The 13,324-nt window shown below is 42.3% G+C and overlaps 1 protein-coding gene across 1 annotated transcript; it reads right to left on the bottom strand.

The window, feature by feature from the left end:
• Positions 1–1,820: 1,820 nt before the first annotated feature.
• Positions 1,821–6,368, bottom strand: LOC127119583 (uncharacterized). Its single transcript, XM_051049844.1, has 2 exons — positions 6,125–6,368; positions 1,821–3,730 (listed from the first exon to the last, which is right to left on the bottom strand). Exon 2 carries the CDS (start codon positions 3,682–3,684, stop codon positions 1,981–1,983), a length of 1,704 nt encoding a protein of 567 aa, XP_050905801.1. The 5' UTR covers positions 3,685–3,730; positions 6,125–6,368; the 3' UTR covers positions 1,821–1,980.
• Between the last annotated feature and the right edge of the window lie 6,956 nt (positions 6,369–13,324).

Here is a 13,324-nt window from a genome sequence, read left to right as displayed (position 1 = left end):
TCTTGAACTGTGTGCTTAAAAGCTTTACAGTTCTCAATGTTGTGCCCAGGCGCACCTGAGTGGAATTCACATTTCGCAGTCTCATCATAACTGGCTGGCCTCTGATCAGGTCTCAAAGGTGCCAGAGTTCTAGTTTGCACAAGGCCCAAATCCATCAACTTTTTGAACAAAAAGGCATAGGTCACCGGAGGCCTATCGAATTGTCTGTCCTGCGCTCTGCCCCGGACTTGATAACCAGCCCTTTGTGGTCTCTGTTGAAAGGGTTGTTGTCTCTGTTGCTGTTGCTGTTGCGGTTGTGCTGAATGAGACTCAGCAGGAATTGTTACCGCAGCGGTATGCTGGAAGTAACGTTCCCTACCGGGTCCGCGCTGCGTGTACACTGCGCTGGTGTCTCCTTCCTTCTTTCTCTGCCCACCATTATTGCCGAATGGTTTCTTCGTACCAGAAGAAGAAGAAGACGCACCCTGAATTTTGCCCAGCTTTAACCAACTCTCTATCCTTTCCCCCGCCACCACAATGTCGGAGAAGTTGGTGACAGGACATCCTACCATCCTCTCAGCAAATGGCCCCTGCAGGGTCCCCATAAACAAATCAGACATCTCCCGATCTACCAACGGAGGTTGAACTCTGGCAGCCAACTCTCTCCACCTTTGCGCATACTCTTTAAAGCCCTCATTATGTTTCTGAGACATACCCTGCAGCTGGGTACGACTCGGAGCCATATCTGCATTAAACTGGTACTGCTTAAAGAAAGCATCTCCCAAATCTTGCCAGCTTTTGATATCGGACGATCTCAACTTGGTGTACCATTCCAAGGAGCCTCCAGACAGGCTGTCCTGGAAAAAGTACATCCACAGTTTTTGATCCGCGGTGTATGCTGAGATTTTGCGGACAAATGCCTGGAGATGAGTTTCCGGGCAAGAACTGCCATTGTATTTGTCGAATGCGGGCGCCTTGAATTTCTGAGGGATTACAATCCCCTCCACCAGCCCCATGTTGGACATATTTACCACCCCAGGCGTGGCATAGCTCTCCAGCACTTTGATTTTCTCAGCCAGCAGCTGGATTTCCTTATTCTGAGGAGGAATGTCGTAAGGCACAAAAGGCTCATTTCGCATAGAGAACTGGTCAGCCTCTCTATCTTCCTCCTGATCTTCGTCAAACCCATAAAACGGAGGCACAAAGTTGTCTTTCATATTCTGACTAGGCCCAGGTTGACCAGCAGCACCAGCATTATTCACCAGACCAACTGTTGTCCTCTTTCCACCATCACGAGATCCCTGCCCCTGGTTGGAGACTCCATCCAGGTTGACCCCACTGTTCTGAGCAGAAACCCGCTCGAGTTTCTCAACTTTATCTGCGAGAGCCTTCTGACCAATGGCAAAACCTTGCATTATATTGATCAGTTCGGTCATTTTCTCCTTCAATTCCAGCATATCAGCACTGGGAAGCTCCATGAGTCTGGGAGTGTTTCTTCTTGTGTAATATCTGTGAGGGCGAGTTGAGTGCAGGGGTACTACTCTTCGAGCGCGAGCAATGATTCCTGGTTACAAACAAACACGTTAGTAATAGTCACCTGCAAAATAAAACACAAGTTATCATGATTATGCATGTATGCAGTGCATATCCATATGAAGGACACTCTGTCTCTCGACCCTGGCATCATCGAGACAAATAATAATCCGGCATCAATATTCTGATTAGCAGTGTTTGATTTTGTCGTGCAGATCGGAGATATGTGATTTAGCATGATACCCCCAACCATGTGTGTGCTCGTGAGAGTGCATACAGCAAAGCAAATAAAGCTTGAAAACCAATCATTGAATGAAAATCGCCATCACATAACCAAAAGAGTGCACAATCAGTGCAATAGTCATACATCAGATCAAATATCAAATACAATCCTCCAAAATAGGAAAGAAATACAAGCAAATGAATTCCGTCAACAAGCCTGACGGTAATTCAACACAAATGAAAGATCTATCTGGATGAGGGTCCCACAGGTGGCCCCATCTCGCCTTCCATCCTTGCGAACTCTACGGCGAACCTGAGCTCGGTGTTCTCCTGCTGTAGTCTTCCAACTTCCTTCTGATGAATCTTCATCTGTCTGAAGTAGTGGTCTCTCTCTGCCATGTAATGATCTCTCTCGGCCCTGATCTTTGCTTTCTCCGCCTCCCACTCTGCAGCGAGGACTCTGGCTCTCTCATCCCTCTGATCCCTGACTAGGATTTGCCTCCTCTTCTCATCTTCTATCACCTTTGATGCTCTGAACAGCTTCTCCTTAGTGATATCATGCTCCTTTGCTGAAGATGCCAAAGCCTGACTAACCTTCCCATAGTAGGCGGTATCCATCTCGAAGCGCTTTGCATTCAGGGCATGCCGCTTGTCTTGATCTTCCATCTTTGCTTTGAGCTCCTGATTGGCTCTCTGAACCCGAGCAACATTCATCTCCAATTCCGTCTTCTCTGCAAGCAGCTGATCTCGTTCCCGCTTCATCTCTAAGAACTCATCCATACTGACAGTAGAAGGAGTCTCCTCAACCAACGGATACCACGGATCGACCATAGGAAACGGTAGACAAGTAAGCTCCACTCTCTTTCTGAGCCAATCATCGAATGGAGGAAAAGATCTGTTGTTAGCCCTACCCCAAGAAGCCTTGCCTTTCCTTTGAATACTGCGCCATGCATCGGATATCTGCTTCACCCTATCCTGATTACCCTCAACCGGGAAGTACACAGATTCCTGAACATCACTCTTGTATGGTGGAAGCTCCATAGCGAATCCCATCTGCCTCTTAAGAAGTGTCGGGTTATAATTAATGCAACCCTGCACCCCTATAAGTGGCACATTGGGAAAACCCCTGCAACTGCAAATAAAATCTTGGCCAACCCCGCTGCTGTGAGTCCAATCTATGTCCTTAGCCCTCAAACCCATCAGTTTGGTCGCCCAATTAACATTCTGACCCAGAAGAACAAAAGCACCCTTGGATGGCAAGTAACCCATAAACCACTTGACCAATAACTGCGCACAGCATCGAATCAGACCCCCACGCCTCTTCTCATTCCGGTTATGAACCGAATAATAGACATCTCCAATCAATGTAGGGATAGGATTCCTTCGAATAAACAAGCGGATGGCATTGATATCCACAAAGTTCTTCTGGTTCGGAAACAGAATGATCCCATAAATGCTCGCCGCAACCAGAGCACAGACAGCTTCCCAATTCCCCAATTCTGACTGCTCTTTAGCCTTAGCCTCTAGGAAACTCAGATGAAAACCAGGCAACTTACCCTTCTCCTTCAGATTACCCTTCACAACCTCTGGACTCAGATAGAAGGCACGAGAAATCCCACCAATATCAGGTTCTTCCTTAGTAACACGGAAAGGAACCTGATCCCTGATCTGGATATTCAAAATATCAGCATAATCTTCCAACATCGGCCCTAGCACGTAATCTGGGAAGACGAAACACCTCAGCTCAGGATCGTAAAACTGAAGTAGAGTATGGATGGCACTCCTGTCTCTATCCATGAGCCTGAAAACTGTCTTCAGAATACCCCCATACACCTCACGAAACAACCCCACATGGTCAGGAGTGATCAACGCTATCATATCCTTCAGCACACTGATATCCGGGTCAAAGAAACTGTAAGCAACATCATCCTTCAAGCCGGGTCTTCTCATCTCTGAATAGAAAGTCTCTCAGCCAAGATCTCGATCCAAAGGGTCCCTGCATATGGGTAAACATGTGTTAGATGTAATTAATGCAAGATGCAATGATGCTGATGAATGAATGCAATGCGTTGCCATCCTCCAAGCCATCTGGTCATCTGCACTGAATCTGGGCTCTGAACTGATCATAACCATCTGAGGAATACACAATCACAATTCTGACCCACGGGTTCCGAAATAAACGGAAGACAGATACATCATCATCACCACTGGTCTCTGATCAGACACACCATCACCATCTGAATCGGCCCAGGGAATCCGAAATAAACGGGTCCCCACTGATAAATATCTCGGCCCGGGGAATCCGAAATAAACGGATCCCCACTGATAAATCACAGACAGCACTCCGGCGTCACGGCAACAAATAACCATAAATCCGACTCATAAATATGTCTCTGAATCACAGCTCAAAAGGTCACCATCTGATTATGCCTCTGAACAAATCAACCTCCCCTCACAGGTTAATTCTAAACAGGTCATCCTAAGGCGGATAATAGTCTCGACAATCGGGCGGAGATACTCAATGGGTTTGCCCTTGCGGGTGTGCCATTGTAGCTCCCTTAAGATCGTCTAAACCAAAGATCCGGGAAATGATCGGTCATCAGAGTCAACAGCCCAAAAGAGATAACCCAACCAAAGTGGAGAACCCCACTGGAAGAGCACTTCTCAGATGAACCTCGTCCGACTTGTGGTATGTCACGTCGCAACAATATGCCCAACCGACACATGAGCGACGTGAGACCACGCTAATCCTAGGTGTATACTCGGGCCTGGGTTTTAGCCCCACTCAGAACACCCACCCCAAACAACAGAACCACCTGCAAAGAGGACGGCAACAACATGATAGTATGATGCATGCAGACATTAATGCAAATATATACACATTGGTTAGAATAATAAATGCAATAAATCACACAACAAGCAACCCAAACCAATCCTAAAATGCTAGGAAGGACTCGCTTAGGGACGATGGACCAGCATAGGTCTACATCGGGGTCCCCAGCAGAGTCGCCAGCTGTCGCATCCTGCGAAAAAAACAACCGGCGAGCCTAAAAATAAAAACACACAGAGCCGCCACTAAACGTTATTTATCCCAAGATAGGGAAAGGAAACACTCAGAGAAACCTGGAAAGACATGGTCTCGCGACCAGAGAGAAAAGGTTCGGGAGTCGGTTACGCGAGGGGAAGGTATTAGCACCCCTCACGTCCTAGGTACTCCTAGGGATCCACGTCCTAGAATAAAGAAAAGGTTGCTAAACATACATCACACACACACGCGGGGAACGCAGGTGGGGTTAAGAGAAACGGGCTCGATAAGGCGTCGCACCTTATGCCTACATATCTTGTCTGGAACAAGAATCAGAGCCACTGTAGTTCGGCTTACGCACGCCAAACAACACAAAACAATCAAACAAGCAAGGGTGGCAAACATGGAGCCCGACAACCACTTGATGGAATTATGTCGGCATCCGAACCAAAACACACTCAAAAGGGCAAACGTGGAGCCCGACTGCCAATCACTGGGCTTACGTCGGCATCCGAACCCAAACACACAGTCAGATAACAAGTAAACACACGCAAAAAAGAAAAAGGTTGCCCGGAGTGGTCTCGCACGACCACCTGCCTACATACCTCGTCTGGAACGAGGATCAGGGCGATGTAGTTCCCCTGAAAGGGACTAAATTGCTAACCAGAAACCGAGGGGAAAACACGACACTAGGGAGCTGAGACTCGAGCCTAATGTTGTCATGCAAAGTCACCCTAAGTTCGGTTTTCTATCCTACTTGCATAAGCAAACTAACCTAACCAGGAAAGAAGCTAGCACACAAGCATACAATCATATATCATCAAATGAGAACAGGTATCTCAAACAAGCATGTCAATCAGATATCCACATAACACGCACTATAGCCAAACAAGGGGCTCAATCAATCAGGTTTGACTGCCTAAGCAATCGTCTGTACAGGCTGTGTTTGCTCTTAACCTTGCCATTACGAGGCTAAGGTGAAGCAGATGATAGGATGAAGTGAGGATCAGACCTCACAGCTCTTATCCCTAACCAGGGAGAGCTGACAAATGAGCATGGGTCCAGAATAGGGGAACCCTTCTATACTCGATGACTCAGACACAATGTGCACTGCACAGGATCTTGGGCTTTTGATCTCAATGCTACAACCATGTAATGGGAGCAAGGAGAAGACTCAACTGAATAGTGGGGGGTAGGCTGCATACCCCTACCTTCCACCAATTGCCTTATTTAAAGGACTTTCACCTGCTTGGGCTTAAAAATAAACAACCACAATCATTGCCTCTTAAGGAGGACTTCAGACATTTATTTGCCCGGCCCGGTAACAGCCGGGTCTCCAGACTACATGAAGTAAGAAGGTTATACCTCTATGCAAGTTGCTTAAGCAAAGCAAAGCAAAGCAATAGTTCACAAGGAACTGAGCAACTAAAGTACCTGGAAACAATCAAACTCAGTCAGTACTCAAGCAGACAAACCATAAACAACAAACAGTTAACCAGTTTAAACAAACTATGCACAACACAAGGCAAGCTCAAGGCTTAAGCCCAAGCTTCAACACCTACAAAACAATGCTATGTTAATATACAAACATCAACAACATCAATTAAAATTGATTTGCATCATTCTCCATGTGCCTTATGCTTTTGATCCTGAAAAACCAAGCAAATATTAGCAACTAGACCACTAGGCCAAGCCTAGGGTCCAAAAGCAACAAAAAAGTTAAAACAGCAAGGCATTCATCAACCAACATCAAATTATCATCAAACACAAGCAAACATCATTGGTCTCATGTTTATATCATCCATCATGTTCAATTCATGCACAAAACAATCCATATGAGGTCAAATGAACCACCAAGCATACAAACAGAAGTATTGCATTCAAATCCCTATCAAAATAAATCCAAAAATTCTCAAATTAAATACACCTAAACAGGGGTCAATCAAGGTCTACCATGTCAAATTTGAGCTTAATTGGGCAAATGAAACCATGTCAATGAAAATCCACAAAAACAGACACAATTACATGCTTCAATTCACACCATCAATGCATACATCCAATTCAAAAATTCATATCTCATTGAAAACAAAAAAGAAATGGATGAGACCAAAACAGGGAGGTCACACAATGTGTCTAGTTCATGCATATCAAATTTCATGGCCATACAATACAATATGAGGATTTCCCAATCAATCTACCAACATGTATCACATGAGCTTGCAATTTCAATCACCAGAAATGAAAAATCATGATCAATTAGAAAAGGCAGTGAAAAATTCTACAAAAATTCATACAACATCCTAACATATCAACAATTCACCATGCCAAATTTCATTCAATTCTAACATGCATAGGTTATCCAATTAAATTCAACAAGTTGACATCAAGAGGTGTGACACAAATTGTCACACCTAAGTTCCAGAATTTGCTGCTTTCTAACCAGGTATCAAAAATTCATGAAATTTACATATAAATAATCCTCAATGAGTCAAGAACCACCACAAAAATTTTCAGCCATTTATTTTATGATATGAGTATTTCATGATCAAATTGCCAAAATGTATCAAAATGTGACATACATTAGAAAAGCCTATGCCAAATAAAATATTTGCCAAGCACAACTTTGACCAATAGGTCAAAAAAAACCTACACTCAAAGACAAAGTCAACACAATTTTTTTTGCATTTTTTTGATTTTTCTACAATTTTCTATGAATTTTTTAAGGTTGAAATGATTTTTAATAATTCACTTAGAATATACATTAATTAATTAGATGTGTTAATGGCAGTATTTGTAATTACGTGAACAGTGCCCAAAACGCACAGCATTACTAAACATGCTGTCACGCGCCAATTGGTGAAATCCGGAGGGAAACACCTTTCAAACTGCCAGGCGAATAACAGAAGATCTAACAGCATTTTTCCAGATTTTTCAAACACTCTTGGCCATGTTCTTCGCGCTCATCCAAGTCCAGAATACGACATGAACTTTTCATCACCAAATCAAGCAAATCGCACATCATTCTCTTCCTCTCTCAATGCACATTACTAATATGCTAACTATTTCCTCTAACATTCGCCATATCTCACGAATCGGATGGTTAAAGGTTAGACAACAAAACTAAAAATCCCAATATCTCACTTAATAGTGAACCAAACCAAAAAATACAAGTTGCACGTTGATCTATCATGAACAATCTACAAAAGCCATGCCTTAATTCACTCAAAGGAAGAATTCGAAATACTCACCTTGTGAAGGAGCAGTGATGAATTAGCGCGCCTCTTGATGAATTTATTCAAAACAGTTCAAGGAGAAGGTTTGGAAAAGTGAATTCAACTTGTAGTTTGATCCCTCACAGCCCCACGCATGAACAATCTCAATTCACCATTAATGCATCGCACTTGGACAGTTGTGAATCTTGAGGATTTGGAAGTTGCTTTGTCAAAACAGTAGAAGAAGAAGTTGAATGAAGATTGGATCAACAAGAATTTCCGAATTTCATCAAGAATTGGAAGAGTTTTTGTGGTTTTTGTGTGATGTGTTCTTGAATGTTCTTGAGAAAATGTGAGAGAATTGGAGAGTTTTTAGATCTGAATTTTGGTGAAATGAAATTCTGTTATGTTTAACATGTGATTAAGCTTATATATGTGAGCTTAATCCATGCTTAAGTGTGTGATTAACCAAATTAGCATTGTTAGTGTAATTGGTTATTTCAAGTGAGGGGTAAAAATGTAATTCCACTATGACAGCTCATGCCACCTGTTAACAGCTCATGCAACCTCTAAATATCATATGTGAACCATTGCAACTTGTCCCATGCTCATTGGTGTTGTATTTCTCAAATTCACATATGTGTGGTAATTGTCCAATTTTCCCCATTTCACTTTTCAAGCCAAATCTAAATTTAAAAGGCCTAGGCATGAAATGAATATTCAAACACACTCCAAATGCCATTCCTGAGGTGTTGGAAAAAGTCCCATTCAAAAATTCCAATTATTTTGACATTTGGACAATTTTGCCCCTGGTCCAATTCAGCTGTCCAGTTGAAAAGTGACTTTTTGCCTTGGCCATTTTTGGGAAAATCCAATGATGCACCCTCAAAGTACATGTCAAATGGAGTTTGTGCATATAAAGAACTTGCAATTTGGACAAACCATGTGGAAGTTATGGCCTCCTGATTACGGTCTTTTCTGAAATTCAATGAGCCATATCTTGCAAACCACACATTGGATTTTCAAGTTCTTGGACTTTTTGGAAAGGTGAGAACAAGATCTACATCTGTCATGTTGAACAATTTTTCATTTGAAGCTTCCTTGGACTTCTGTTTTTGAGGTCAAAAACTTTCCATTTTTGGAAACTTCAGCTACAAGTCACTTTCCATTTTTGGCAGTTTTTGTCCTGACTTGATTTTCTTCCTTCTTAAGCTTTGAGATGTCATTCAACACTTGTTCCAACATGAATGAAGTGTATCCAACTCATTTCCACCTCCAAATCCATCAGATCATGTACAGTTGACCACAGTTGACTTTTCATCTGATAGATGAATCTGGCAATGCATAGATCAAATTGAACCCCAATCTCCAACTGAAATGGCTCAAGGGTGAAACCCTAGCCTCAATAATCACCATATAATCACAAAATGAACCTCATAACCATCTGGCACGTCGCGCGAAAAACCGGCGGGAAAAGAAAGAACAACAGAGCCGCCACCGTGCGTTATTTATCCCAAAAGAGGGAAAGGAAACGCTCAGAGTAAACCTGGAAAAGAACATGGTCTCGCGACCAAAGAGAATGGGTTCGGGAGTCGGTTATGCGAAGGGAAGGTATTAGCACCCCTACGCATCCGTAGTACTCTACGGGATCCACGCACAAAAGGAAGGAAAATTGGTTGCTAAACACTGCTCAAATATTCACACACACTGGCTGAAAGAAACGAAAGAGACTGACTGAAACTGGACTCGGCAGGATATCGTATCCTGGGCCTACTTAGTCTATCAGGCATAGACATCAGAGTCGAAGTAGTTCGGACTGGGGAAACGACACATGCTCGCCAGGATATCGCATCCTATGCATACGTATCTTCTCGGACGAGAGAAGAATCAGAGCATTCGTAGCTCGGCTGACACGCACACAAACAAAACAAAACACAGGCAAACATGGAGCCCGACTGCCAATCACTGGACTTATGTCAGCATCCGAACCTAAACACACGCAAAAAGGCAAACGTGGAGCCCAAATGCCAATCACTGGACTTACATTGACATCCGAACCTAAACGACACAACAGATAGATAGGGAGTCTGGGACTCAGCCTACAACTGTCAAACACACAAACAGACAGACAGCAAATGCTAAGGAGTACGAGGACTCGAGCCTAGCAAAGGTCAGACGACACACACAAAAAGAAAGAAAAGGCGCCCGGAGAGATCAGCTCAATCTCCTGCCTACATACTTCATCTGGTGTGAAGATCAGGGCGATGTAGTTCCCCTACGCAGGGATAAAGGATCTAGCCTAACCAGATAACAGAGGGAGACACAACTAGGGAGACTACGACTCGAGCCTAGATGTTATCATGCAAATTCATCCCTAAGTTAAGGTTTCTAGCTAAATGGCACAAGGGCCAACCTATCCTAAGTATGGCTCACACAGGAAGCAAGCCACACACACTTAACTTGCACAGGAAGCAAGCCAAGCAAAACCTAACTTGCACAGGAAGCAAGTCTAAACTAATCCTAACTTGCACAGGAAGCAAGTCAAACTATCCTAACTTGCACAGGAAGCAAGTCAAACAAACCTAACTTGCACAGGAAGCAAGTCAAACAATCCTACAAGCACAGATAGCACACGCTATACACAAACAAGTGGCTCAAACAAGGGTTAGGTTTTAGTCAAGGGGTCATATCAACCTCAACAAACAAACCTCTGGAACTGGGTGAATGTTGCTCTTAACCTTGCCATTGAGGGGCTAAGGTGAAGCAGATGAAAGGATGAAGTGAGGATGAGACCTCACAGCTCTTATCCCTGGCCAGGGAGAGCTCAAGACAAGAATGTGTGGGTTCAGAAAGTGGGAACCCTTCTACACATCTGAAACCGACTCAACTGTACAGTTGTACAAGATCTTGGGTTTGTATCTGAAATGCATCAACACAGTGGTGTGAGCAAAGCAGATGACACACTGAATAGTGGGGGATAGATTGCATATCCCTACCTTCCACCAATTGCCTCATTGAGGTCTTTGACTCTATGCAAGGGCAAAGTTAAACATCCACAAACATTGCCTCTTAAGGAGGGCTTCAGACAGTTGCCTGGCCAAGTAACAGGCCAGGTCTTCCAGACTACATGAAGTAAAAGAGACATACCTCAATGCAAATTGCTTATACAAGCAAAGCAAAGCAAAAAGTTCACAAAGAACTAAGCAACTAAAGCACCTGAAACAGTCAAGCAGATGTTAGTATGCAACTTCAAACAAAACAAACAGAAACAGACAACAACTGTCCATTAGAGGCACATGGATGTGCAAGGCACAAGGCTTAGGGCATGTGAGCCAAGCCACCTACAAAACAAAGAGGTTAGACAATGATACTTGAGTAAGCTCAATCAAAAGAATCGGTCTCAATGGCCATTTGATGGTCAACCTGAAAACACAAGCTCAAAGGTGAGTAACAGGACCACTAGGGCAAGCCTAGGGTCAAAAATGAATGAGAAAGTCCAAACAGCAAGGGGTAAGTATCCAAAATCATGTTCAAACAATTAGGAAACAAAACCAATTGGGTTCACATTCATATCAATCATCATCATCATTTCATGAACAAATTAGGTCAAAGTGTGACAAACAGAAGCTCACAGAAGTCAACAGAAAGACTTGCATCAAAAGCAATCTAAACATTTTCCAAAAATCACCAAATAAATCATGATCAACCCTAACACATAGCATGGTAAGCATGTCAAATTTCATCCCATTTGGACAAGTGGAAGGCAGACAATGAAAATCAGAAAGTCAATGCAATTTTGAACATGCTTAAGGAAGTCAACCAAACATGCATCAACTTAGAAAAATCATAAGTCAAGAATGGTGTATGATAAATGAATGGGATCAAAACCATGGCAAAGATGAGGATGTCTAGTTATCTCATGTAAAATTTCATGTCCCTCTAGTGAAGTATGAGAATTTCACAAATGAAATGGGAACATGTGTCACACAAAGTCAACAAATGACAAAGCAGGAAAGGAAAATCTCAAACAAATGGAAAATAGTTCAATTAAATCCAAGAAAATTCACAAGTCAACTAGACATACAAGAGTAAGTTCATGCAAAATTTGGGGTCATTTGGATGTAAGGAAGCATGGTAATGAAAATCATGAAGTTGGACATCAATGGTGTGACACAAGTTGTCACACCCTAATTCAAAAAATCATATCTCACAAACCACAAATGATAAATTCACAAACTTTATACCAAAATCACCATGAATGTGTCTAGTTTAAGCACAAAAAATTTGGGAACCATTGGGTACATTCTCATCATTTCACAATTGATTTGGCAAGGTGTACAAAATTTGGTCACATGTCACAAACCCTAGCAACATTTAAAAACCAACCATCCAAAAATTCTGGAACAATAATGATAAAAAAGTAGAAATCATGATGAACACAACACAAAAAATCCCATTGAATTTGGATCAAAAATGAGCAAGTTATGAATTTTGGAAGGTTGGTTATAAAATGTGAAATAAATGAAGCAAGAATGGCATTTTTGTAATATTTGAATCCACTTAACAAAACACAGTCGTTTTGGGCAGTAAATGGAATGTTTTGATTGGCTGGAGGGGAATGGCACAGTACACGTGAGGAAAGAAGAAAAACTGGAAAATGGCTTTGGGGTTTACTGTAGCAGCATCATCTCCAAATTCGAATTTCTTAATTTCTCCCCAAAAATGTCAATTGAGCATACCATTGTAATCATCAAACATCATACAACAACAATCCAAACCCTATTTTCATTAATTTGAACTACACAACAAGAAATCACAGGAAACATTTTCAAACGTCAAACTTTATCTCATCATATCTTCATAGACAAGCAATCATTTTCAAAAAGGAAAGCATCATGGTACTCAGCATTGAAAGACCTATTCAAAACATGTAATAATTTGGAAAATAATGGAGCTCGAAAATTTACCAAAACTGAACAGGGCAATGTTGAATGTGATGTTGGAGGTGCTTTTAATGATGCTAGATGATCCCTTTAGCTCCTTTGATGCTCCAGGAATGTAATGCCATTGAGAGTTTGCCTTAAAACCTCCTCAACTGTTCTTGCCAATTCAAGTTGCAAGTGTGAAAACGTGAGATTTGGATATGATGATTCAGTGGTTACAGATGTGATTTTCTGCCTACAGTAGCTTCTACATGTTGTATGGAAGGTGTTTGAATGGATGGTTTGCAAGGGACTTGGGGAAAATATGATTTTTGAAAATTTGGATTTTGGAGTAGAAAGTGAATTTTTGCAATGGTGAGTTTGTTCTATTGGTTTGTTAGCAGTTTTTTGAAAGAAGGCCAAGGATGTGT

This window comes from Lathyrus oleraceus, chromosome 2 (genome assembly GCF_024323335.1).
Source record: "Lathyrus oleraceus cultivar Zhongwan6 chromosome 2, CAAS_Psat_ZW6_1.0, whole genome shotgun sequence".
Classification (NCBI taxonomy): domain Eukaryota; kingdom Viridiplantae; phylum Streptophyta; class Magnoliopsida; order Fabales; family Fabaceae; genus Lathyrus; species Lathyrus oleraceus.
This window is presented reverse-complemented; position numbering and strand designations above follow the sequence as displayed.